Source organism: Hyperolius riggenbachi, chromosome 8, assembly GCF_040937935.1.
Source record: "Hyperolius riggenbachi isolate aHypRig1 chromosome 8, aHypRig1.pri, whole genome shotgun sequence".
NCBI classification, from domain to species: domain Eukaryota; kingdom Metazoa; phylum Chordata; class Amphibia; order Anura; family Hyperoliidae; genus Hyperolius; species Hyperolius riggenbachi.
Window position 1 is genome coordinate 284,778,238 of NC_090653.1, and position 27,446 is coordinate 284,805,683.

At 46.2% G+C, this 27,446-nt stretch overlaps 1 protein-coding gene across 1 annotated transcript in view; it reads right to left on the reverse strand.

The window, feature by feature from the left end:
• Positions 1-532: 532 nt before the first annotated feature.
• LOC137528589 (uncharacterized) overlaps positions 533-27,446 on the reverse strand; it is a 51,823-nt gene continuing 24,909 nt past the window's right edge. The window contains exons 4-9 of the mRNA XM_068249937.1: positions 23,265-23,315; positions 19,364-19,583; positions 13,162-13,357; positions 8,833-8,965; positions 6,315-6,623; positions 533-915 (exon numbers count right to left, since the gene is read on the reverse strand). Of these exons, the coding sequence (XP_068106038.1) occupies positions 698-915; positions 6,315-6,623; positions 8,833-8,965; positions 13,162-13,357; positions 19,364-19,583; positions 23,265-23,315 (1,127 nt within the window). The 3' untranslated portion in view covers positions 533-697. The remainder of the gene's footprint in view (positions 916-6,314; positions 6,624-8,832; positions 8,966-13,161; positions 13,358-19,363; positions 19,584-23,264; positions 23,316-27,446) is intronic.

Genomic DNA, 27,446 nt, shown 5'->3' on the forward strand with positions numbered 1-27,446 from the left:
CCCTGCAGAGTCCTCAAGGAACCCTGGTTGAGAAAGCCTGGAATATTGGGTACAAGGGAAAAAAAATATTTTCCAAAAAGGCCATATAGTTTTTGAGAAAATCGATTTTAAAAATGCAAAGAAAAAATGCTTTTTAAACTTTGGAAAATGACAGTTTAAAAGCCATTTTTCTTTGCATTTTTAAAATCGATTTTCTCGGAAACTACAATGTCTTTTTAAAAAATTATTTTTCTGACTTGTACCCAATATTCTCCTTAACATATGTAGCAATTTTGGTGTCAATATCCTGTATGGGGGCTCTGCTATTAACCGTTAAAGTCGGCACAAAATGTCGTGAAATTGCACAAAAATTACGGAAAAAATTACGTGAAATTATGAAATACTACTATTACATACGAAATCAATTACGATTTTCCCCAAAATTTTGCATTAGGATTACGATGCGTAAATGTGAATTTGGATGCAAAATTTCGGCCCACCACTGTCCACATCGTCACCAAGCTGCCAAATATTTGAAAAGCATAAGAAAACAGCAAATCCAGTCTTGGTTTATTAGCATTTCTCTGCTATCACGTATAACATTAGCCAACATTTAGGAAAGAAAAAATAGTCCTGGTTTATTTCAAGTTACTTCTGCTTTGTTTTCCAACTCAGAATAAGTCCGGCACAAAGTCTTTGAGTGCCGTCACCGGCTGTGCTATGTACAGAGCTCCTGATTGGTGAGGGTGACATGCCCGGCGGCCACCAGCTCCCGGAGGTGTTCTCTGGTATAGATGCAGCCCTCCCAGAATGCTTTCTCATCTGGAATTTCTTTCATTTCCTGTTCTGTGATCCACTGGGGACACTCCCAATGCTGTAAATAGTACCTGTAACCTTTCCAGCATTCCTCTGCTTCTGTCTCAGTGTACTTCTGCGCTGTAAGAATAGAAGGGGAGGAGTCACAAATTCTGGCTGCAATTTTACACAAATAAAGAGGTGCCTAAAACCTTGTGAATCTATAAAATGTCCTATATTTACATATGAACGTGTCCTAAATCATCAACAAGTCCTAAAAGTCAATAATAATTTCTATATTTGTATTGCACTTTTCTCCTTTTGTACTCAAAGCACTTGCAAGGCAGCTACTAGAAAGCACTCAGTAGGCAGTAGTGTAACGATCAGTGTCAGCACACAGAGAGAATCTGATTATTGGTGATCTGCAGTATCACCAAGAATACAGATCTATACCTGATTATGGATGATCCGCAGAATCACCAATAATACAGATATAGTACTAACCTCTGGACACCTGTAAATATATATATTGAGTGTTTGGTGCAACAGTATGACTTTGAGTAACCCACCTGATGAGCAGGTGGCTCTAGGCAGTACAGGAGATACTGCTATGAGAGTATAGAAAGCTTCCAGCAGCCTGAGACTCTCCAAGGGGTGGAGTCAGGCTGAAGTTAGGAAGGACCAGAGAGTGAGTGACACCTGAAGGTGGATGTCACTGACTGATCTGGAGACTATCTCTTTAGTGGAGAGAAATAGCTCTCGAGGTCGGGCAAGCTAGGTCGGCAACACACGGACAGACAAAGTACAAAGACAGAAGGCTGATTCGGTATCCAAGGCAGGCAGGGTTTGGCAACGGAATATCAGATATGCGTGGTACCGAATCAGAAAGCAGAGGGATAGTCAGGAAAGCAATAGATCATAACAGATATAAAACAATGCCTAGTCTTGGGTGTGAGGTCCGTGGTCTCTACACCCTGGAACTAGTCTGATGTATAACAGAATGATAACACAAGTTCCCTAGTCTTGAGTGTGAGGTCCGTGGTCTCTACACCCTGGAACTAGACTGATGTATAACAGAATGATAACACAAGTTCCCTAGTCTTGGGTGTGAGGTCCGTGGTCTCTACACCCTGGAACTAGTCTGAAGAATAACATATTGATAACACAAGTTCCCTAGTCTTGGGTGTGAGGTCCGTGGTCTCTACACCCTGGAACTAGTCTGAAGAATAACAGATTGATAACACAAGTTCCCTAGTCTTGGGTGTGAGGTCTGTGGTCTCTACACCCTGGAACTAGTCTGAAGAATAACAGATTGATAACACAAGTAATCTGGCTCAGTGTGAATTCCCAGGTCCTCCTGGTTCAAACAAACTGTTGGATCTGACTAAGGTCTGAGTGCTTCCACGTAGTGTTTGCAACGGCAGACAATTTGAGAGTGGCCAGCAGTAACCATATATAGAGCACTGCTCTCTGGCGCCACCCTTAAGTGATCAACCAATGGTTACCAGCTCTGAGGTCAGCTGACCGGACTGGTCAGCTGATCCCCCCTTGGCCATCATAAAAGTTCTGCCTTTCAGCGCACGCGCGCGTATTCCTAAACCTGTGTGAACTAACAGACTCAGCCATATCAGATGCACGCTGCTGCGTGCAAACCGCCGCGCTGGACGCGGAACCAGCCACCTTGCTGTCAGTACATGCGGCGGCTTTTTCCGCGTTCTGCCATGTTACCAGACGCACGCTTCCGCGTGCAGACCACCGCGTTGGACGCGGAATCAGCCAGCTTGCTGTCAGCGGCGGCTTTTCCGCGTTCTCTCACAAGTAGCAGTGCTACTGAGTCTCGCCCAAGAACTCCGACTGAATAGATGTTGGCTTACTGAACAACAAGAGCTGAGATTTAAACCCTGGTCGCCTGTGTCAAAGGCAGAGCTCTTAACTATTACACTATCCTGATAACCTAGTTAAAGTGAATGGAAACCGCATTTAAAAAAATGAGACAGATACCCAAGGAGAGGGAAGGTTCTGGGTCGTATAGAGCCTTCTCACTCCTCTCCTGGTCCCCTCATTCCGGTGCTGGCTCGCCCGGTAGCAGTATTTGACAAATTTAGTCAAATACTGCTTTACCCGGCCGAAGGAGGCTTCAGAAGTCTTCAGGGAGCCCGAGTGCTCCTGAAGAAGGGCGGCCCTGTACTGCACCTGCGCAAGCACGCTCTCTTGCACGCTCAAACCTGTGCAGTATGGAGCCGCACATCTTCGGGAGGACAAGGCTCCCGAAGACTTCCAAATACCCTTTCGGTGGGGGATTGAAACGGAGGGGGAGGAGCCAGCACAGGATAGAGGGCACTGAGAGAGGAGATGGAAGGCTCTATACGACCCAGAGCCTTCCCTCTCCTTAGGTAAGTATTTGCTTCATTTTTTTTTAAATGCGGTTCCCATTCACTTTAACCTGTTGTTGCTGCAAAGTGGACACATTAATACATTCCTGTTGGCAGTTGCTAACTGCCAACCGTGCATTTTAATGTGTCGCTCAGATCTCGCACTGCAGCGCACAAGCTTCTGATGCTCAAAGCAGCATATCTGTGATTGGTGAATAGAAATCTTCATTCATAGTTCCCGTAACAAACACTATAAAATACATGATGAATACACATTTTACACTTCATTGTACACCACATAAAAGAAATAAAACTAAATTAACCCCCCCCCCCCCTTTCATAGTTACCATTATAAAACATTTGCTAAAAAAGACAACATAAAAGTAAATACATAAATATTTAACTTAGAGGCTCAGCTTTTTTAATATGTATGTCCTGATGGTATATTATTGTTATTTTAGCAAATAAGGGCTTGTAATTATTGATAGGGTACAGAGAAAAAAACAAACAAAAACAGAAAAAGTACACCTTTACTTACAAATAATATATTGTCACCGTACATTGTACTAGGAACATAACTGTCATAGCCAGAACAAATGGGCATATAAAATGTGTGCGTTATATCTACAGAACCATTCTTTATTTTAAAACTATAAGGAGTGGAATTGAGAAATAGTGTATTTTTTCATTTTTTCTTAGTTTTTCCCTTTAACCACTTCCCAACTGAGGGGTTTTACCCCCTGACCACCAGAGCAATTTTCACCTTTCAGCGCTCCTTCCATTCATTCGTCTATAATTTTATCATTACTTATCGCAATGAAATGAACTATATCTTGTTTTTTTCGCCACCAATTAGGCTTTCTTTAGGTGGGACATTATGCCAAGAATAATTTTATTCTAAATGTGTTTTAATGGGAAAATAGGAAAAAATGTGGGAAAAAATTATTATTTTTCAGTTTTCGGCCTTTATAGTTTTTAAATAATGCATGCTACTGTAATTAAAACCCATTAAATGTATATGCCTATTTATCCCGGTTATAAAACCATTTAAATTATGTCCCTATCGCAATGTTTGCCGCCAATATTTTAATTGGAAATAAAGGTGCATTTTTTTCAGTTTTGCGTCCATCCCTAATTACAAGCCCATAGTTTATAAAGTAACAGTGTTATACCCTCTTGACATAAATATTTAAAAAGTTAAGTCCCTAAGGTAACTATTTATGTATTTTTTTAAAATTGTACATTTTTATTTTTCTTTAATTACAAAAAAAATAAATTGGGGAGTGTGGGAGGTAAGGAGTTAATTTTTTGTGTAAAACTAGTTTATTTGTGTGTAAAAAATGGTTAGGGTGTAGTTTTACTATTTGGCCACAAGATGGCAACAGTAACTTTTTGTTTCATGCGATCTGCAAGCGTCCTTCCGGACGCTTGCAGGAAGTAGAAAGAGGCTGGGACTTTGTGATTGCTCACAATGATCGCGCTGCTCAGCCGAGCGGCAGCGGATCATTGCGGGGCTTAGATCAACCAACGGGAATGGATTTTCCCGTTCGTTGATCTCTGGGCGAGCGGGCGGCGGCATGTTTACTAGCAGCGGGCGGCGTGTTTACGAGCGGGAGCGCGGGCAGCGGCGGGAGTGCGCAAAGTACGGATTTCTCCGTCCCTAGGGGTTAAAGGATGGAAAAAGGGACGGAGAAATCCGTACGGGCGGGGGTAAAGTGGTTAAAATGCAAAGAAAAGAAGGTAATTCCTGAAAACAAGTATCACACCCAAAAAACAAAACAAAACCATGATACAGATCATTTAGGTTTGATAAGCAGTAATAAGGTTATTGCCGAATGAATGAGAGGAAAGATGAAAATAGTTGTTGGCGTGAAGGGTAAAGCCCGTGGAGTAAAGTGGTTAAATAAATGAAAGAAATATTATATTTTGGTCATATAGTTATTGAAATAAAAGAACCAATAGCATATTGGTACTAGTGGATAAACTTCCTGTGGTGCAATTCACTGGGAGAATCTAGGTAGCCTACAGAACAGTATGTCCCCATTGCTTGTGCTTCCCCCCTGAGCCTCCCCTTCCCCTGCCCAGTGCCCAACCCACTCACTCAACACCTTGCAGGGGAGCAGGGCCGAAATCTCCACAGGGCCAAGGAAAAAGCAGAGAGATAGATTGACAGGCTGGAAGAGCATTGTGAAGAAAAGGAGCCCTCTGATTGGCTGTAGCTCAGCCAACCAGATGACTGCGTTCCTTCACACTCAATCTGGGATAGATTAGAAGCAAGTACCAACATATTTTGTACATGGCTCCTCTTTCATATGTTGGAGAAGGGGAATGAGAGGGATAGAGATTCTGAATTGGCTGCACCACTCAACACCACTTGTGGCACTTTGGGGAGGTTAATACGTTTCACTTAACATCTGTCAGTGAAAACAAGAGCCTTTTCTACAGGCCATGTTTCTATTTTAAAATTGGATTGGACTCAATTTTCCTGTGCTTTGGAAATTGCTGGGAGGAATTATCAACATATAAATGTGGTGTCTCATTCCCACTGGGGTGATTTGATGACATATGATTTTTACCAAAATGCAAACATGCTGCAGTTTTCCTGTGTTTGCATTTAAGTTAAAGACGATAGTAGCACAAGAAAATGGTGTAGCAAGTGTGCATGGTACTATACAATTATTTTGTGATTTCCATATGTTGCATGGAACTCCTCCCACCTATCATCAGGATAACCGTGATCATGCTAACAAATGTGCCACCCAGGGCCGGTTCAAATATCAATTGGGCCCTAGGGCCCAAATTGGCCTGGGGCCCCCCAACAGACACCCCCGGACCAAAAAGCGTCATTAGAGGCCCTTTGCTGCAGCTAAATTTCCCACCGGGGCCCCTGAGCTGGCTGCGGACCCTCCCCCAATCACCTCCCAACTTAACAGACTCTGCAGAGTCCCTGGGGAGCAACAGTTAAGATGGGGAGGGTCAACTTGGGGGCCCCTACAGGCTCTGGGGCCCTGGGGCAATTGCCCATTTTTTCCTATGGTAGCTCCGGCCCTGGTGCCACCATGTGTGGAAAATCACATTTGTGTGAAAGTTGTAAATCAAGATCAAATTACAGCATCTCTATTCAGTCCGAAATTCACTTCAAAATTTGACACAATTCAAACTGGTTACCAAGATCTGTGATTTTCCTCTTTAGATCTCCCCAAGCTTTGATTTTACTTTCCAAGCTTCTCCAGGCTGCAGTTTTATCTTCAAGATGTCTCCAGGCTTTAGCCTCTTTCTTGAGGTCTCTCTGAGCTTTTGGATCCCGTTCCAGGCCTTGCCAGTCTTCAGTATCATTGTTCTGAGATATTTCAGGTTTTTCTAAAACATGCATTTTTCTTTCAACGTCTCTCGAAGCTTCAGCATCAGTATTTTTCAGATCTTTCCAGGCTTTGATATCATAGTCTTGATGTTCCCAAAATCCTGGAAATTCCTTGCCTGTTTCATAAACAAAAGGAAAAAAAAAAACAACTTAAAGGGATACTGTAGGGGGTCGGGGGAAAATGAGCTGAACTTACCCGGGGCTTCTAATGGTCCCCCGCAGACATCCTGTGCCCGCGCAGCCACTCCCCAATGCTCCGGCCCCGCCTCCGGTTCACTTCTGGAATTTCTGACTTTAAAGTCAGAAAACCACTGCGCCTGCGTTGCCGGGTCCTCGATCCCGCTGATGTCATCAAGAGCGCACAGCGCAGGCCCAGTATAGTCTGTGTCTGCGCAGTACACTCCTGGTGACATCAGCGGGAGCGAGGACACGGCAACGCAGGCGCAGTGGTTTTCTGACTTTAAAGTCAGAAATTCCAGAAGTGAACCGGAGGCGGGGCCGGAGCATTGGGGAGTGGCTGCGCCAACACAGGATGTCAGCAGGGGACCATTAGAAGCCCCGGGTAAGTTCAGCTCATTTTCCCCCGACCCCCCTACAGTATCCCTTTAAGGACTGTTTCCTTCAAATGCTGGTGACATATGGGGTACAGAAAGTTTGGCCAGCTATTCCACACTACTTTGAACAGAGGAAATTAAAGCTACCTTACTGGAGGCTAAAAGTCAGGTTGGAGGATTCAAAAGAGGAACATAGACTAGTGAGGTGGCTGGCAAACAAAATCTGGGCCAATGTGGGTCACTTTTCACCCTTGGAATTAAGCAGTTTATAGAATATATTGATAAGTGCAGAATTTTACCCCATTTACAGGTGGGCATCATTCCTATTTATGGCCATTGGCCAATGAAAGATTTGAAACGGGGAGGAGCTACACACATACTGCCCCCTTTTTTCTGATGGTCAACAGAGTAGAGCCTGGTACAACATTCCAATTTTTGATTGGTTAATGACTGACCAATTTTACAACCTCTATATAGCATGTGGGCTTAGCTACAAAATGTTCATAGTATTCATATTCAAAATATGTTGGCCCTTATACTACATGGAGGTGGTAAAATTGTCCAGTGATTGGCCAATCAAAATTGGATGTGTGTAACAGGCTTAACAGTGAAAGCTAGAGTTCTTATTTAGCGTCGGTTTGTATGGGCACTTTTTAAAATACATCTGGAACTAGCGAACAGGTGTTTATCTGATCAGAGGTCAAGTCAATGAAGTGCAGTCTCTGAGATAAGCATTAGAGTATCGGGGTTCAGATCTCCCGGACAGATTTTACAGATTCCATCCAGCTGAAAAATGTGCAGCAAAAATTTGGGTTTCCGTTTCTAATGCAAGTCTAAGTTATCAACTTTCTGAGTAAATTGTGAAGCCCCGAGTGATGCCATCATACCCCACCCTAAGGGTGTTCATTAAATATGTGCTTTTGGGGATGCAGCAGGAATTCACTTACCTATGGAGACCTGTTCAGTATCCCCCCGCCTATATGGAGACCTCCATTTTCTATCCCCCCCCCCCTTTCCATGCCAAAACATTGTCCTATGTCCCTGGCTGCTGCAACGCATGCCAGGGACACATGGAGAATGCCAGAAGATGAAGTTCCAATTGATTTGGTTACATCTCCAGGTCAAGAGATGTAACCGTATCAGTGAACTACATGTCCCAGTATGCATCTGGGTTGCCAAAGACACAGGAAGTCACCACATGGATTTCAACCTGCAGCACAGGGACAGACAAGCTGGTGGTTTCCATATGGAAAGGGGGGCTATGGAGCATCCCCTGTAGGTAAGTAAATGCATGCTGCCCCCCAAAAGCCCACACAATTAAAGCTCAGTCTACTTTAAGACGATGTTGGAAGTAGTTCTCTTACACACGTTACGATGGGTCGGCGTCTTCTGTGCATGCACGGGCTTGCACCCTCGTCCCCAGTAGTGAACTGCATAGAATACGCCAACCCATCCGAGGTCAGCCATCTTCAGAGGCTGCCAGCGGGAGTCCGGAGAAGGGTGGAGATGCGGTGAGGCACACACATAACTTGTAGGGGCTGGAAGAAGTCCGGGGTAAGTAAAAAAAATTTTTTTAACTCACCTTGTGTATCCTTTAATGAATCAAGACTAAGATGGAAAAAGTCTGCTCTTTCAATCCCTTGGTAGACCAAACGTGCCTAGTATTGAGTAATTCAATAATCAATAACCTAATATTCTACATCTCAATGATAGAATATGTGGGTTAGGCCTGTAGGACATCCTGAAGAATGAGCTGTATTCTGACGTTTACCTCGATCACCTTCCTGGGAAAACGCAGAGTGTTCTATAAGCAGTACTTCTACTGTAAGATTTGTATCGCCCAACTGAGCTACTAAATAAGCAATCTTCTCCATTTCACCTCTGGGCATATCTTCATGTTTCATCTGCAACAAACAACAAGTCCACATAAAAGCGGTCACACACATTAGGTTGTAGATCCCACACTCTCCTCCGTGCTGCATTGGTTGATGGATTTGTAGTGATAGAAGACGGGGAAAGTTCTGATCTCTGGCACTGGAGGTACCTTTATCTTACATAGAAGACATGCGTTAACTAGTGTCGAGCTCGAGTTTCCATAATCGTAATGTCACATCAAAATTCGTAATTACAATTCAAAATCGTCATTGCAAAATATCCAGCAAATTTATAATTCATTTCATGTGAAACTGCAAGATTTGATTGTTGGGGAAGGTGTAAAAAAAAAATATTCAAATAGACTTTGTAGCTTTTAAGAAGATCAAATTTAAAAAAATCTAAGTTAACATGTTTTTTTAAAGGGAACCTGAAGTGAGAGGGATATGGAGGCTGCCATATTTGTTTCCTTTTTTAAAAAAAATATCAGTTGCCTGGCCGTCCTGCTGGTCTATTTGGCTGCACCAGAAACAAGCATGCAGCTAATCTTGTCAGATCTGACAATAATGTCAGAAACACCTGATCTGCTGCATGCTTGTTCAGGGGTTATAGCTAAAAGTATTAGAGGAAGAGGATCAGCAGGACAGCCAGGCAACTGGTATTTTTGAAAAGAAAATAAACATGGCAGCCTCCATATCCCTCTCACTTCAGGTGTTCCTTAAAGAGACTCTGTAACAATAAAAAGATCCCCTGGGGGGTACTCACCTCGGGTGGGGGAAGCCTCCGGATCCTAATGAGGCTTCCCACGCCGTCCTCTGTCCCACGGGGGTCTCTCCGCAGCCCTCCGAACAGCCGGCGACTGTGCCGACTGTCATTTCAATATTTACCTTTGCTGGCTCCAGCGGGGGCGCTGTGGCGGCTTTCCATTCCGAACTACACGGAAATACCCGATCTCATTCGGGTCCGCTCTACTGCGCAGGCGCAGGAAACTTGCGCCTGCGCAGTAGAGCGGACCCGACGGCGATCGGGTATTTCCGTGTAGTTCGGAGCCGACAGCCGTCAGAGCGCCTGCGCAGGAGCCAGGAAGGTAAATAATGACGTCACCGCTGCCCGGACTCCACGGAGGGCTGCAGCGAGACCCCTGACGGATGGAGGACGGCGTGGGAAGCCTAATTAGGATCCGGAGGCTTCCCCCACCCGAGGTGAGTACCCCCCAGGGGATCTTTTTATGTTACAGTTCCTCTTTAAACTGAGCACTTAGTGGGTTTCTGGCCTCAGATAGATTTTAATATATAAATACAGCAGCTATGCAATGCAGCTTTCAGAGCAGATAAACTGTACTTTGGGAATTTATGATTTGTAAATGTAATAGATTGCGGAAAAGCCGCCACGCAGACTGGCGGCGAAGCGGCTGATTCCGCGTCCAGCGCGGCGGTTTGCACGCAGCAGCGTGCGTCTGAGGTGGCTGGGCCTGTTAGTGCACACAGACTGAGGAATACGCGCGCGCGCGCGCTGAGAGGCAGAACCTTTATGTCAAACGAGGAGGGATCAGCTAACCAGGTTGGTCAGCTGATCTCAGAACTTGTGGCCATTGGTTGATTAGCGGTGGGTGGCGCCGGAGAGCGCCGCTCTATATATACCTATTGCTGGTCAGTCTCAAGTTGTCTGCCGTTGCGAACACTTACGTGAAAGCACTCAGACCATAGTCAGATCCCACAGTGTGTTTGAACCAGGAGGACCTGGGAATTCACACTGAGCCAGATTACTTCTGTATTATCATTGTGTTATACTTCAGACTAGTTCCAGGGTGTTGAGACCACGGACCTCACATCCAAGACTAGGGATTCTGTATTATCATTGTGTTATACTTCAGACTAGTTCCAGGGTGTTGGGACCACAGACCTCACACCCAAGACTAGGCATTGTTTGATATCTGTTATGACCTATTGCATTCCTGAGTATCCCTCTGCTTTCTGATTCGGTACCTACACATATCTGATATCCTGTTGCCAAACCTGCCTGTCCCTGGTTACCGAATCAGCCTTCTGTCTCTGTACCTTATCTGCCCGTGTGTTGCCGACCTGGCCTGCCCGACATTAAGAGCTATCCCTCTCCATTGAAAGATTAGTCTCCAGACCTGCTTCTGACGCCCACCTTCTAGGTGTCACTTAGCCTCAGGGCCTTTCTGCTATTCAGCCTGGGGCTCCACCCCTTTGGACGTCTCATGCTGCTGAAAGGTCTTTGCACTTATCAGAGGGAGGTAACTCCCATACGGCCAAAGACCACCTGCTCCTCGGGTGGTCCCACTCAAAGTCATTACTGTTGCACCAAACACACACTATATAGGTGTCCAGAGGTTAGTTATATCTGTATTATCGGTGATACTGCAGATCACCAATAATCAGATTCTCCCTGTGTGCTGACGCCAATCGTTACAGTAAACAGACAATATTACTTGTGTAGAAAAGCAAATATGGTAACTGTATGGGTAATAAAAAGTAGGAAAACACATTTTTATTGAATGTTATGTCCGAGTTTTATCCCACTTTAAAAAACATATTTTTTTTGGACTTTTTAAAGGGAACCCAAGGTGAGAGGGATATGGAGGCTGCCATATGTATTTACTTGTAAACAATGCCAGTTGCCTGTCAGCCTTGTTGCTCTTCTGACAAGTTGTGTCTGAATCAGAACCCTGGAACAAGCATATGGCTAATCCAGTAAAACTGGAGTCAGCCGAGTCCCTGATCTGCTTTATGCTTGTTCAGGGTATATGGCTAATAGTATTAGGCACAGGATCAGCAGGATAGCCAGGAAACTGGTATTGCTTAAAAGGAAATAAATATGGCAGTTTTCATATCCCTCTCACTTCAGGTTCTTTTTAAAATCAAGTTTCTCAAAAACTACAAGGTCTTCTTGATTTTTTTTTTTACTTGTTTTCACTATTCACTCTAACTATTGTGGGTTTATGATTTTTCTATTTTTTTTTTTTGCAAGATCTACAAAAAAACATTTACGATTGCCGCGTTCGTAATTTACAAATGGATTACGTAAAATCAATTCAATTTCAAAACTGTAATTACATGTAATCATAACTGCATAATTGTATGAAAAATGTTGTATAAGCAAATTGTGATCTTTACTAGCATTGGTGGAAATCTTTACCCAATCAGCTTATAGGCTGGGAAAGGGACAAATAACCAACTAAAATAACCTCTTCTTAGAGCTTTTTACGAAAAGTATCAAATTTATATCAGATTTATTGTATAACATTTTATTATCGGTGCTTGCTAACTGGCAGACTTCAAAGTGCCAATCACATAAATATAAAAATGGCAAAAAATGTCAACTCCACACTGGGCCGGTTCAAGCCACATGAGAGCCCCGGGGCAAAAGTAACTTGGGAGCAGGGCTGCTCAAATCCGAAACCGGGAGACATCCAGATAGCTCTATCCGGATATCTCCCAGTAAACCTGTGCAGGGTGTGTGTCAATCTTACCTGTCTGACGTCTTCTTTGGTCCGTCCCTCGGCGCCTTCCACGATGCGCTCCAAGCGGCGGTCACGTGATTACAAACACTTCCTCCCTCCGGGATTGAAGGAGGAAGTGTTTGTAAATACGTGACGCGCGTCGAGCGCATCGTGGGAGGCGCCGAGGGACGACCAAAGAAGACGTCAGACAGGTAAAACCGCCCCTCCCCCCGCACAGGTTTCCTAGGAGATATCCGGATAGCAACTATCCGGATGTCTCCCAGTTTCAGATTTGAGCAGCCCTACTTGGGAGCTCCGTCAGCTCCGGGGACCCGCGTTGCCGGACCCCCCAAGTGGCCTCCCCCTGACTGCACCCCATGGCCCCCACATGTTTGGTAGTTCATCTGCCTTTAAATATCTCACCCATCACAGCGGTGGCTCCGATCTCTGTCTTCAGCCCCTCTGTCTGTGTTTTCTCCTTCCGGGGTGTGTAACGTGTAAATAACGTGCCGACATAGAGAAGAGGCAGCCAGCGTGGCTGAAGACGGAGGTCCGGACGGAGCCACCACCGGGACAGGTGAGATAATTCAAGGCAGCTGAACTACAGAACGTGCTGGGGCCACGGGGACCAGTCAGGGGGAGGCCACTTGGGGGGTATGGTAGCGTGGGGGCCACTGGAGCTGTCGGGCCTCAATGGTATGCGCCTTGAATTGGAGCGCCAACCCTGCTTTTACAATATAAGACAAGCTCGGAGCTACTTACCAGCAGAGTGACGTTTCCCTGGTGCTGGTTACTGTCGTTTAGTAGGAGTGGCTGGGAGTCATAGGTGATATTTGTGTCTGGGTAACTGAGTAAGGAGAGTGTGCCAGAGACACTTGTTTCGCACAAAGTGTGACACTCCAATGACACGATCTGTGGCACCCCCACTGTCCAGCTTCGAGGTCCTGTTACACAAGTCCTGAAAATGCAATCACAATAATCTCTCATTCCATGCATCATTTATATTGTATGGTAGAACGGGGTGGCACTTTGAAACACAGAGACAACAGAAGCCCAAATGGTAGGGAAAATGGGGAAGAAAAAGCAGTGGTACTCAAAAGTTGGGGTTGCTAGGACAGCAAACAACTAATCACTGAGCCGTCATGGCAACGGGCGGCAGAGAACCCTAATAGGTCACGGAGCACTCTTTAGGGGTGCTCGAACAGTCCACATAGAAATGCCTGCTTTAAAAGGACCACTACCGCGAAAAAAGTAGGCAATTAAAATCTGATAGGACCGACAGGTTTTGGGCCAGTCCAGCTCCTCATGGGGGATTTTCAGGGTTTTCTTGGTTTTCAGAAGCACTTCCTGAACAGCAGTTGCAAAGTCCAACTGACAAAATAGTGTGCAAGCGAGTAGGGAGGCTGGCTGGTATCTTACTATTTTGGCAGTTAAACTGCTGTTCAGGAAATGCTGTTGAAAACAAAGAAAACCCTGAAAATCCCCCATGAGGCGATGGACTGGCCCAAAACCTGTCAGTTCTGTCAGATTTTAACTGCCTACTTTTTCGCGATAGTGCTCCTTTAAGGAAAAAGAGAGAAAACAGGCATTTCTATGTGGTCTGTCTGAGCACCCTTTAGAGAGTGCTCCATGACCTATTAGGGCTCTCTGCCGCCCGTTGCCACATGAGAGACGGTTTTACTTGAATTATGGCCATCGAAATACAAGCCTGAAGGGATGTTTGGGTGGCCCTCATGTGATCTTTTACTTTGTTTGACCATCTGCCTCCTTTGCTAGCGGCGGGTAGTTTGTATACACGGTTGCTACGGCAACCTGTAGCCACTGTCAATATACGCTGATTGGGCGGATGACGGTGGCTGCTTACGCCCAGCCCCTTCAGCACATGTCTTCTCTATGGCAACCAGTATATTTAGGGGGAGTGATCACATTGGGGTTAGTTCTAGTAGACGTGGATAACCTCATGTTTGAATACTACACCCTCTAGCTGCTGATAGGCGACTAGTTCCACTGACCACTTCCTATTTCCTTTTTTTGGAATGCATAGAGCATCCAGGAAGTGTCAAGCTGAACTGATCGGCGTGCAGAGATGACATCTGGCAGGCCCAGATTTACCTCACAGGAGCCTATAGGCACACATGTTCTGGGAGCCTAGACCTCGCCTTCCATGAACCTACAACCCCCCACAAAACTGCACCACAACAGTGCTGGCTGTCCCAGCTGTCACTCCCTTACCGATCATAAGTAGCTACAGGTGCCCCTTAGTATTAGGTAGCCAGAAGAACTCTCAATATTAGGTAGCTAGAGGTGCCCCCAAGTATTAGGTAGGGAGAGGAAACTTAGTATTAAGTAACGAGAAAAACGAGAGTGAACACCGAGAGCCCAATATAGTGCAGTATGTACTGGATTGATGTAGGTGATGAGAGGCAAGTATGTAAAGTTATACTCACAAACATGGGTTACCACTAAGGCAACCACTGTAAATGCAGGTGGGGAGATTAGACCTGTCCCCACTCAGGATTAAGAAGTCGCTCTCTGTAGATCTCGAAACAAGGGGTTAACACCCTTCCACCATGGGTGGACTCCAACAATGTGGAAATGAACAGAGGCGCCAAAAAGATAAAAGTAGCTAAAAACTTTTAAAAAATGGGGGAGGCAGTGGTGGACTTACCTCCTGCAAGCAGACACAAAAACAGGTTCATGATATATCAACAAGCAAATTTATTTATATATATACACTCCAAAAGGTCAAGGCAATGCGTTTCGCAGGTGTGGCCCTGCTTCATCAGGCAATAGGGGATGGATCATACAGCAACAAGTGTCTATGTCTCAGCCTAGTGCCTCTGAGACGTAGACACTTGTTGCTGTATGCTCCATCCCGTATTGCCTGATGAAGCGGGGCCACACCTACGAAACGCGTTGCCTTGACCTTTTGGAGTGTACGCAAACGCAAATATGGCAAGTAATGCAAATATAGGTGGGCTTCCGTGCAGGGTGCACTGATTTATGCACAATTAATTTAGTTGGCACAATGATTTGACACATAAGTTCACATGTATCATGTTTTATGTTTTAATCCAGTTGGCTTTGTCAATATCACGATTGTAGTAACAATGTTTTTTGTATATGCACTTCTAGGTCCACTGTACACTGCCCCTTTAATGCAGCGCCAGCAGCCTACTTTTGCTTGCTGTGTTGTCCAAATACATGCACTCATCTCTCGCTGTTTTGGCGAGTCCCCGCCCCCTCACCCCTCACCTCTCTGACACTCCTGCTTTACACCAATGGCGTGCGCCGAAGGCGTGGCTTACAGGCCTTATCCGGAAAGCCGCTCGGCGCTGCCATCACCAAGGACGCAAGCACGTGAGCAAGCGCCAGCTGGGCGCGAAACGGCTGTAGTGCCGTCCACTCATCCCTGGCCACCCGCACTCCCCGGACACCCTCATCAATGCAGGTTTGATCCATCTAATTGTGATTTGATGTGAATCTACCACTGCAATGTTTTTCGGCAAGATGCTACATTAAAGAACTTAAAGGGACTGATGCCCGGTCTGTCTTCATGTATGTAGCCTGTAAGCACGTGCCTACAGTGTCTTATAGTAAATCCGGTCCTGACATCTGGGTTGTTTAGCTGCAAACCATCTTTTGAGAGTAAGTGCACTCTTTTAGGGGCTTCTATTGGCAGGCCCAGTGTCCTGATGAAGCACCTCCTGTGAGGGTGCGAAACGGCAGTCGACCTCTGACTCTCTCTTCGGTGGGCTGTAACATTGATTGCTGTCATTTAATCTGTGATTTGATAAAAGTTGGTGTTTTCACTGGATGTGCACAGCCACTCTTCCTTGTTCTGTACCATCTACCTCTGCTACAGGCTTGGAGCACTCCAGGGAGCCAGTCCAGCAGGTTCTGTGCACCTTTTCTATTTTTCTTTGCACATCTGGCTAACTATACTGGGGGTGGCTACCTAAACCGGGGGATACTTCTGGCTATCTTTTCTAGTGGAGAGACTTCTTAATACTGGAGGGCACAGCTGGCCATTTATGCTTGGGGGAGGGTACCAAACACTGGGGGGGGGGGGACATCTGGTCATTTATACTTGGGGAGTTTCAACCAAGTGCCATGGAGTCCCTCCCATTCTGGTTGTGAGTCCCATGGGCCATGCACCGTTTTAGCTGCGCTCTCCCCTACCCTATGTGACTGTCATATGATGCCAGTGGTCAGGGGTGTGGTCAGGGGTGCCCCAAATTATTTTTGCCCCGGGCCCCATTGGAGCTAGAATTGATCCGGGCTGACACTCTGCAGTCTGCACTGACTCTGCAGCAGGGACTGGAAAAGTCAGTAAAATGGAGGACCCCATCTGAAATGGTTAAACCTGCCCAGGGAGTGCAGAGGTTAGCAGATGGCAAGAAGTCATGTGGAGCTTCCCGGGCTTCGGCTGGCTTAGGATGGGGGGAGAGACAGGATATAGGAAGACGGGGTGAAGCTTGAGATCAGTGCACGTTCATAGTAAGACGCTGGACTGATCTCGTCACTTGTCTGCAGTTTTGTGGCCTTTGAAGCTGCTAGGATGGCAGACCTGGATGATTGGGCATGCAGGATCTGAGATGCAGCTGCCTCCAGGTCCCCAGTGGGTGTAGTAGCATCTGGCATCACTATTGGCAGGCCTGGCATCGCAACCTTGCATGTCGTCACATGCCTGGAAGATATGCGCATTCGCACACTAATGGGAATTGGTGGCAGCTACCTGATCTCTAAAGGAAATTGCAGATTGTATTGATTATGCATACAACCGAAATTGTATTGTGTGGACTTATCAACCAGTCCGATCGATTACTTTGCCTGCAGTGCTGAATGCCTTCAGAATCCCCTCAGGATCTAAGGCTGAATGGTAAACTGCAGCTAAGGGAACAGGAATTGTAGAGTGATGTCACAGTCACTGACTCATCTGCATGGGGCGAAGTCTCCAAGTTGCAGCAAGGTTATTGAGCAGGATGTCCAGGCAGATGGTGTTGAAGGCAGAACGTAAAGGACAGCTATCAAAGTTAACTAACATTCTAAATGCCACATATATTTCCAGTAATTACTAGCAAACAGCAATACAAAGGCTTTTTTCATCTTTTCATTTTTTTATGTGAAGAAATTATGACATTTACATTACAGAGAACAGTTTTCACTGTGGGCAGTACTATGGAGTACTGTGTCCAGAACATCCAGCATACAGAAACAATCTTCACTGGCTGTAATACTGTGACTGGAATCTCTTCAATCTCTTTCTCACACTCATGCAATGTAAACAGAGTTTACAGCCAGGAAGAGTTCATTTTGAAGGGGGGTGGTGAAGCATCCAAGTAAGGAAAAAGTATAGGTCCTTCTCTTCAGATCCTTCTCTGTATCTAAAAAATCCCTCAGCTGTTCTCATATGATCTGCCCTGCCAGTGACACACACTGTGTGTAAGCAGGGCAGAAATAAACAGTAAATCATTCCCCTGTGAACAGTGACAGAGAAGTGGATCCTATCTACATGGTACAGCTCTGCCCCCCCCCCCCCCAGACGACGACACAATTTGTTACAAAAGTTTATAAACAAAGCTTTTTTTTCACACAGGCTGTGATGAAATACCTCTGAAAAGGGTTCTAGTGTTGCTGGCCAAAAGCTTGATAGGTATGTGGGTTTCTTTGATAGTTCCTCCTTAACACAAGAACAGGATCCTGGTATAGGAGTCCGCTCTGTCAAGGTGTTCTGTGATGTACGCCAGGCTGACGTTTATGGTGTTCTCTACAGAACTAATCCCTCTGTATGTGAATCGGTGTGGGTCAAGGAGGGCTTTGGTGAAGCACTTCAGGAGGGCAAGAAGGATCTTTATGATGGTGGAAGTTAGGGCTATCGGTCGTAAGTCATTGTCATCTGTGTTTCCTGGCTTTTTGGGAACTGGGATAATTCTGTTTTTTGTAAAGCAGGAGGGAACCTTGCTTTTCGTTTGGGACCTATTGGATATAGAGGTGAGGATGGAAGCTAGCTGGTCCGCACAGGTTTTCAGTCAGATCGAGGACACACCATCTGAGCCTGAGGCTTTCCAGGGGATGAGATTGCGGAGGCGACATAGTACATCCTCCTCTTGGACTGCAACCAGCCCTGGGGCGCCGCCACCCCTCGGGGGAAGAGGAAGGGCCTCCTTTATTATGAACATCAGGACCCCAAACTACTAGAACTTATTGAGCTCCTCGGCCAGTTGGATGCTCAGGGGCGTGCATTGTTCAATAAGTGCATCCCGTGTTACCTAGGTAATATGCGTGTAGCTAGTGTAATACATGCTTACTGAGAAGTGGTAAAATTACCATGTGCTGCCTTAGTAAAGCAATTCAACGGATGTCACGTGAACACAACCCACTGTACCCAGCATAAAGAAGGCTTGTTATAGTAATAGGTCCCCTTTCACATTGCGTTACCCTGTTTTTACCGCACGGTATGGCAACACCAATTAAAGTCTATGCGGCCTTTCATCCCGGGCCAGTGCAGTACAATGTAACAAAAGTGACGGTTTTCGCCACCGTCCGATGCAAGGAAAACAGCACGTTGGAGGTTGGCTTGCATGACGACGTGAGGCAGACCGGAAGTCATGTAACTCTGTGGTGACGTATATATTTAAAAGTGGCCACCGCATTTATTGGCATTGCTCATGCGCAAACGCGTATTTTGTCACTACACCTCTGCACAATTAGTCTTTTTGACTACATCAAGTGAGCTCTAGAAAGTCCCCCCCCCCCCTTCCTGATTGGCCTGATGCCAGAACAGGAATCCCTGAAGGCTGTTTTTGGCGTTGCAGTGCGATGCGATCCTCACGTCGTACCGCAACGCTAATGCTGGTTGGCAGTGTGAAAGCGCCCTAAGACATTCTCATTTCTATATTGTAGTTGCAGGCTTAGCTGAATAAAGGAAGTGGGGGGGGGGGGAGTCAAAGAATTTACATACCTTGGATTTACTGTTAGCTGAAAGGGGTTACTTCTCATGAGGGCATTTTGCTCAAAATGCCGTTTAGTTATTAAGCAGCACCGATCAAACATAGCTGAGCAAAGCTTTGGGACCTCTTTCCGCTTTTCATTCATTCCCTGAGTACACTCCCATTGCTGTATATAATGCTGATATCCGTCAGTGCAACATGCCTTCATTCTCTGGTTGACGAGCTTGCTGACTGTAAAAATAATAAGGTATAAATCAGGGCAGTTTCTAGGCTAAACTGCATCCCGGGCAAGGGTGTCAAGTAATAAAAATATTCTCAAAGCGAAAATAGGATTTTCGATTCGAAAATGACTTTGGAGAAAATTTGCAAGCAACACTGGTAATCGTATTTGTTCAAGGGAACCAGAGAGGAACGGGCTGAAAAAATAGAACAAGATTTTATACATTGAAAATTGCGCAAAAGGTGGATCAGCGCAACACCAGGCCGCCTCCAAATGGCCTCCAATCAGAGGTGCGCTGAGCCCCCCCAGAAACTACAAACGCACCTTGAACCCAAACAGAAGCTCTGCATATACACCAAAAGCATGGCTGTTAAGTGGGAGCAGCTGACCAAAAACAAATTAAATTAGTACATAGCAAGGAAATGAGCAGCGCTACTTAAAAACAGACTAGTGCCTACCTGCAAAAGAGTGCAAGCCCCACTTGTGGGGTCGAATACGCTGATCCACCTTTTGCGCAATTTTCAATTTTCGATTTTATTTGATTAGCCGCACCCAGGCTATGCATATACATAGGTTAGGATTTAGTTAGTGTTAGGCCCCTCCCATGGAGGATTGACTTCTTCGCAGTGGGAGGGACGAGTACTTAATAGGTTGCATGCAAGCTGTTACAGGAAACTAACATCCTCCTCCAGTGGTAGACAGGTCATGTGTATGCTCGGTGTGTTATATCCCACAAGTGGGGCTTGCACTCTTTTGCAGGTAGGCACTTGCCTGTTTTTAAGTAGCGCTGTTCATTTCCTTGCTATGTAAGATTTTATACATACCTGGGGCTTCTTCCAGCCCCATAAGCCTGGATCGCTCCCACGCCGCCATCCTCCGCTTCCTGGATCGGCGGTACCGGGTCCCGTCACTTCCGGCAGACGCGGGCAATTGTCCGCATCACAGGGGCTCTCTCCATACTCGTACGCATGAGGCTGCGCAGTAGGCAGCCTCATACGTATGTGTATGGAGGGAGCCCCGTGTGATGCGGACATTTGGCCGCGTCTGCCGGCTGACTGGCCGACTCGCGGCAATGACGGGACCCGGTACCGGCGGATCCAGGCAGCAGAGGACAGCGGTGTGGGAGCGATCCGTGCGTATGGGGCTGGAGGAAGCCCCAGGTATGTATAAAAGCTTCCCCCCAACCTCTCTGGTTCCCTTTAAAGAGAAACTCCAACCAAGAATTGAACTTTATCCCAATCAGTAGCTGATATCCCCTTTTACATGAGAAATATATTGCTTTTCACAAACAGACCATCAGGGGGCGCTGTATGACTGATTTTGTGCTGAAACCCCTCCCACAAGAAGCTCTGGGACCGTGGTACTTTTGGCAGTTTGTTACAATGTAACAAGGTTCACAGACAGGAATTAGCTGTTTACAGCTGTCTCCAACAGCCAAAACTGCTAGCAGCTACATAACCTGCCCACAGTAAAAATGTCACCATGTAATAAATGTCAGAATGTAAATCGGGGAGAGGAAAGATTTTACAATGGGCAAACACTGACTAAATCATTTATACATAATTATTGTAAAAATAAAGCATTTTTTTTATTACATTATTTTCACTGGAGTTCCTCTTTAAATGATGAAATAATTGTCACCAGACATGACTTACAGCTCAAGGCTGTTTTACACTTCTTTAAAATTAGAGCTATTTTGGGCCTCATTTCTAAATTTTTACAACCCTCTCCCCCCCCACTCACACACACATCACACACACCACAACACACACACACACACAGCACACACATATACACATACACACCCACACACACACATACACACACACACACACACACATCACCCACATCACACATACACACCCACACACACATACACACACACACACACACCTCACACATACATCACACACACACACATCACACACACACACACACATCACACATACACACCCACACACACATACACACACACCTCACACATACATCACACACACACACACACCACACACACACATCACACACATCACACATACACACCCACACACACATACACACACACGCACCTCACACATACATCACACATACACCCCCCCCCACATACACACACACACACCTCACACATACATCACACACACACACACACACACATCACACATACACACCCACACACACATACACACACACCTCACACATACATCACACACACACACCACATCACTCACACCACATCACACACACACATCACGCATACACACACACACACACATACACACACACATACACACACACATATACACACCCACACACATCACACATACACACACATCACACATACACACACATCACACATACACACACATCACACATACACACACACACATCACACATACACACACACACACACATACGCACACACACACACATCACATCACACACCACATCACACACACACACATATACACACACCACACATATACACACACACACGCACACACACACACACACACACACACACACACACACACACACACACACACCTCTTCCCTTCCAAGTCTGGTGGTCGTTCTTGCAAAGGTCATAAAACAAGTGAGACAATCATGATCTTTACACCTATAACAAGTCTTGCCACAAAACCACCTGATGTGGAGGACTGAGCCAGTGACGTATCTAGACGGGTGCATGCATGGCTCTTGCCTTGGGCGCCATGCCTGACCTGGTGCTTATGCCTTAGGCCTCAGATCAGATCAGCGGTGACCAATCAGAGAGAGAAGGTGCATAGTTACCATGGACACGAAACACTTCATATGCAGAAGTGATGCCATTGGTCACTTCCCGCATGTGACGTGTGCCCACTGTTTTCTTCTCTCTCTCTCTCTCTCTATTTGGTCACCGGTGATCTGAGGTCTGTGAGTAATGGAGAGCTCACTGACACCAAAGCAATGTCCTAATTGCGCAGGGAGGGGACTATCTAAACTAAGAGGAGCTTAGGGGGAATTGGGGAAGGGGGGACACCTCTCACTACCTACACTGACGGGGGAGGGAGGGGTGGTACTTACTGAGCACCTCTGGCTACCTCTGGGTTGGATACCTCTGGATACCTATACTGGATCGACACCTCCATCCTAAGTTTGGGGGCATCTCTGGCTACATAACACTGGGGGGCACATCTGTCTACCTATTTGAATTGGTGGGGTTAGGTGGCACAATTTTAGTTTTTGCCATAGGCGCCACATTGCCTAGATATGCCCCTGAATGGACCTCTGTTGGAGGAAGGGAAGGTTGAAGGTTAGAAGTTGAGCCACCCTAGTTCTGGTCAGGGCCGGCTCAAGTAACAATTGGGCCCTAGGGCAAGATTAGCCTGGGGCCCCCCCCAACAGACACTCCCGACCAAAAAGTGTCATTAGAGGCCCTTTGTTGCAGCCAAATTTCCCTCCTGGGCCCCTGAGATGGCTGCTGTGCTGACCCTCCCCCAATCACCTCCCAACTTAACAGACTCTGCAGAGTCCCTGGGGAACAACAGTTAAGATGGGGGAGGGACACTTTGGGGGCCCTACAGGCTCTGGGGCCCTGGGGCAATTGCCCATTTTTTCCTATGGTAGCTCCGGCCCTGGTTCTGGTCCATTCTGCGATCACAGTGATTTCTCGCCTATATTTACATCCCCGCCGTATCAGTGTTCCTCAGTACTCACGCATGTCCTCCAGTATTGTATTTCTTTTAGATCTCGACCGTTCCTTTAAACCTGTTCAACAAAAGAATAACACCTTGTAAATAAAATAATGAAAAAATCCACTGCAATGTAAGCAATATAGCAAAATAGCAAAATGAATCCACAGCTTCCAGCTGTCCCGTCTCGCAAAACAAAAGTCTCTTATGAATCTTTCTTCCTCAGTTCTCCCTCTTTTCCGGTCTAATGTTCAAATGTCTATACATACCGTATATACTCGCATATAAGCCGACCCGCATATAAGCCGACCCCCCAACTTTTCCCTGAAAAAACAGGGAAAAATGATTGACCCCCATATAAGCCGGGGGTAGGAAATGCTGGATTGGTGCAGCCCCCCAGTGTGTCCCAATATAGCTAGTATAGTGCCCAGTATAGGTAGGTAGTGTCCAGTATAGCTAGTATAGTGCCCAGTATAGCTAGTAAAGTGCCCAGTATAGCCAGTATAGTGCCCAGTATGGGTAGGTAGTGCCTCAGTTTAGCTAGTATAGTGCCCAGTTTAGCTAGTATAGTGTCCCAGTATGGCTAGTAAAGTGCCCAGTTTAGTTAGTATAGTGCCCAGTTTAGCCAGTATAGTGCCCAGTTTAGCTAGTATAGTGCCCAGTTTAGCCAGTATAGTGCCCAGTTTAGCCAGTATAGTGCCCAATTTAGCTAGTATAGTGCCCAGTTTAGCTAGTATAGTGCCCCAGTATGGCTAGTAAAGTGCCCAGTTTAGCTAGTATAGTGCCCAGTTTAGCTAGTATAGTGCCCCAGTATGGCTAGTAAAGTGCCCAGTTTAGCCAGTATAGTGCCCAGTTTAGCCAGTATAGTGCCCAGTTTAGCCAGTATAGTGCCCAGTTTAGCTAGTATAGTACCCAAGTATGGCTAGTAAAGTGCCCAGTTTAGCCAGTATAGTGCCCAGTTTAGCTAGTATAGTGCCCCAGTATGGCTAGTAAAGTGCCCAGTTTAGCCAGTATAGTGCCCAGTTTAGCCAGTATAGTGCCCAGTTTAGCTAGTATAGTACCCAAGTATGGCTAGTAAAGTGCCCAGTTTAGCCAGTATAGTGCCCAGTTTAGCTAGTATAGTGCCCCAGTATGGCTAGTAAAGTGCCCAGTTTAGCCAGTATAGTGCCCAGTTTAGCCAGTATAGTGCCCAGTTTAGCCAGTATAGTGCCCAGTTTAGCTAGTATAGTACCCAAGTATGGCTAGTAAAGTGCCCAGTTTAGCCAGTATAGTGCCCAGTTTAGCTAGTATAGTGCCCCAGTATGGCTAGTAAAGTGCCCAGTTTAGCTAGTATAGTGCCCAGTTTAGCTAGTATAGTGCCCCAGTATGGCTAGTAAAGTGCCCAGTTTAGCCAGTATAGTGCCCAGTTTAGCCAGTATAGTGCCCAGTTTAGCCAGTATAGTGCCCAGTTTAGCTAGTATAGTACCCAAGTATGGCTAGTAAAGTGCCCAGTTTAGCCAGTATAGTGCCCAGTTTAGCTAGTATAGTGCCCCAGTATGGCTAGTAAAGTGCCCAGTTTAGCCAGTATAGTGCCCAGTTTAGCCAGTATAGTGCCCAGTTTAGCTAGTATAGTGCCCAAGTATGGCTAGTAAAGTGCCCAGTTTAGCCAGTATAGTGCCCAGCATAGGTGGGTAGTGCTCCCCCCCGCTCCCCCCGCGGCCGCCGCTGCTGCTATTACCTTGTTAGACAGCGGCCGCTTCCTAATCCGCGTTCCTCTTCTTTCTCAGAGTGTATCACAGCAGCGCGCCCGGCGCTGCTGCTGTGATGATGCAGGGGGCAGGAAAGAGCGCGGCTCCCTATAGCGGCGATCTGTATCGCCGTTACCAAGGGAACCGCTCTTTCCTGCCCCCTGCATCGTCACAGCAGCAGCGCCGGGCGCGCTGCTGTGATACACTCTGAGAAAGAAGAGGAACGCGGATTAGGAAGCGGCCGCTGTCTAACAAGGTAATAGCAGCAGCGGGAGCGGGGAGGGGGGGGAGCGGGGCGCGGACCACCCGACCACCCACCACTAGACCACCAGGGAAGACTCGCATACAAGCCGACCCCCCAACTTTTGACCCCCTTTTTGGGGGTCAAAAATTCGGCTTGTATGCGAGTATATACGGTAAATACTCTGTTCAAATATTGAAAGAGGCCAGTTTCCCAAACTTCTTATTTCCAATCCACCTAAAGGTGCCCATACATCCGGTGTCTTGGCAGCCAATCAACCATCCAATTCGATTATTATAATCGAATTTGATAAAAATCGGTGGACGTACATTGGTTGCATTCTCGATCGCGCATGCTGCAAGATGTTGCTCGATCGGGTGCGCGGCGGTCTGCAGCCTGTGCTTGTCCTTCCGCTGCTCTGGGCACATTCCCCTCTCCATACACACACGCCCCACATGGTTTCCTAGTTAGGGCGCGCTTGTGACGTCATACATGCGCGCCCTTAGTAGGAGACCACGTAGGGTGTGCATGAATGCAGAGGAGATATCCTAGAGGCAGCGGGGGACAAGTGGAGGCCGTGGAGAGGTAACGTATACACTTTACATGGGGCTCAGGCCGGTTCACATTAGCGTTTTTTTTGCGGATCAGAACCAGAATGTATACTGTACAAACGAAACGGATGTGAAAGGATCCAATGTTAACTTATGGATCCATTCACATGCGTCCGTTGGTACACATACGTTCCAGTCCCAGACCTAATTTCCCGGACCGTTCTGCCCAGCGGATTCGGGCAAAAAATGCTGTAGCATTGGGGCAATGGAAAACGGAACGTTTCTTCACACTAGTGAAGATAAGGACCGTTCCACAGGAGATGGGGTCATGTCTGATGCGAACCTGAGCAACGGGAGGGTGAGGGAGGGGGAAACAGTAAATTCGGGCGCCTGAGGCTAGTGGACAAATCGGGCGCCGCCATTCACTCCTATAATAAATATCGTTTAATGGGCGCCCGATAGGAAAAAAGGGCGCCGGTGAAAAATAACGTTTTAAAAGCGGCGCCCGGAGACTTAATGTTTTATTACTGCTTCTCATGATTACACATTATTTAATGATTTATACATTTTTAAATATTATTTTTAAACGAAAAACAGTACAATATTTTTTTTCAAACATTATTTTTAAACGAAAAACAGTACTTTTTTTTTTTTTATATATACATTATTTTTAAACGAAAAAACCAACAGGGGGGGTCTTAGGTTTAGGCACTAACAGGGGGGTCTTAGGTTTAGGCACCAACAGGGGGGGTCTTAGGTTTAGGCACCAACAGGGGGTCTTAGGTTTAGGCACCAAAAGGGGGGTCTTAGGTTTAGGCACCAACAGGGGGGTCTTAGGTTTAGGTACCAACAGGGGGGTCTTAGGTTTAGGCACCAACAGGGGGGTCTTAGGTTTAGGCACCAACAGGGGGGTCTTAGGTTTAGGCACTAACAGGGGGGTCTAGGGGTTAGGGGTAGGTACAGGGAGGGTTACTTAGGCACCAACAGGGGGGGTCTTAGGTTTAGGCATCAACAGGGGGGTCTAGGGGTTAGGGGTAGGTACAGGGAGGGTTACTTAGTAATTTTTTTTTTTTAACGTTATTATACGTTTCAGTATTTAAACGAAAGATTAACGTTTTTACAATTGCCGATTTAATGCACATTATTTAATGATTTATAACTTTAAAAAACATTAATTTTAAACGAAATACAGTACAATACATTTTTAAACGTTATCCATGCTTATCGTTAAAAACCCGGCGCCCTTTTTTCCCAGCGCCCCTTTTTAACGTACGCGAGGGAGGGTGCAGCAGCTGGCCGGGTGGGTGAGGGAAGGTAAAATACATACCTAATGCTCTGTAGTAGCCGGCGGTAGAGGCTTCCGTCTTCTTCCGCATCATGTGACTACATGACGCATCATGTGACTACATGACGCATCATGTGACTACATGACGCATCATGTGACTAGTCACATAACGTGCTGTGTAGTCACAGGAAGAAGAGGAAGCCTCTACCGCCGGCTACTACAGAACATTAGGTATGTAATTGCTGTCAAAATTGAGTGAAAACTGATCCAATCAATCATTGATCAGATCCGTTTTCACTTTCCATTTTGAAGTGTGCACAGAGCTATCTGGATTCGGTGAAGCGGAGACCGGATCCGCTCACCAGAAAAACGCTAATGTGAACCAGGCCTCAGGCGGACATTG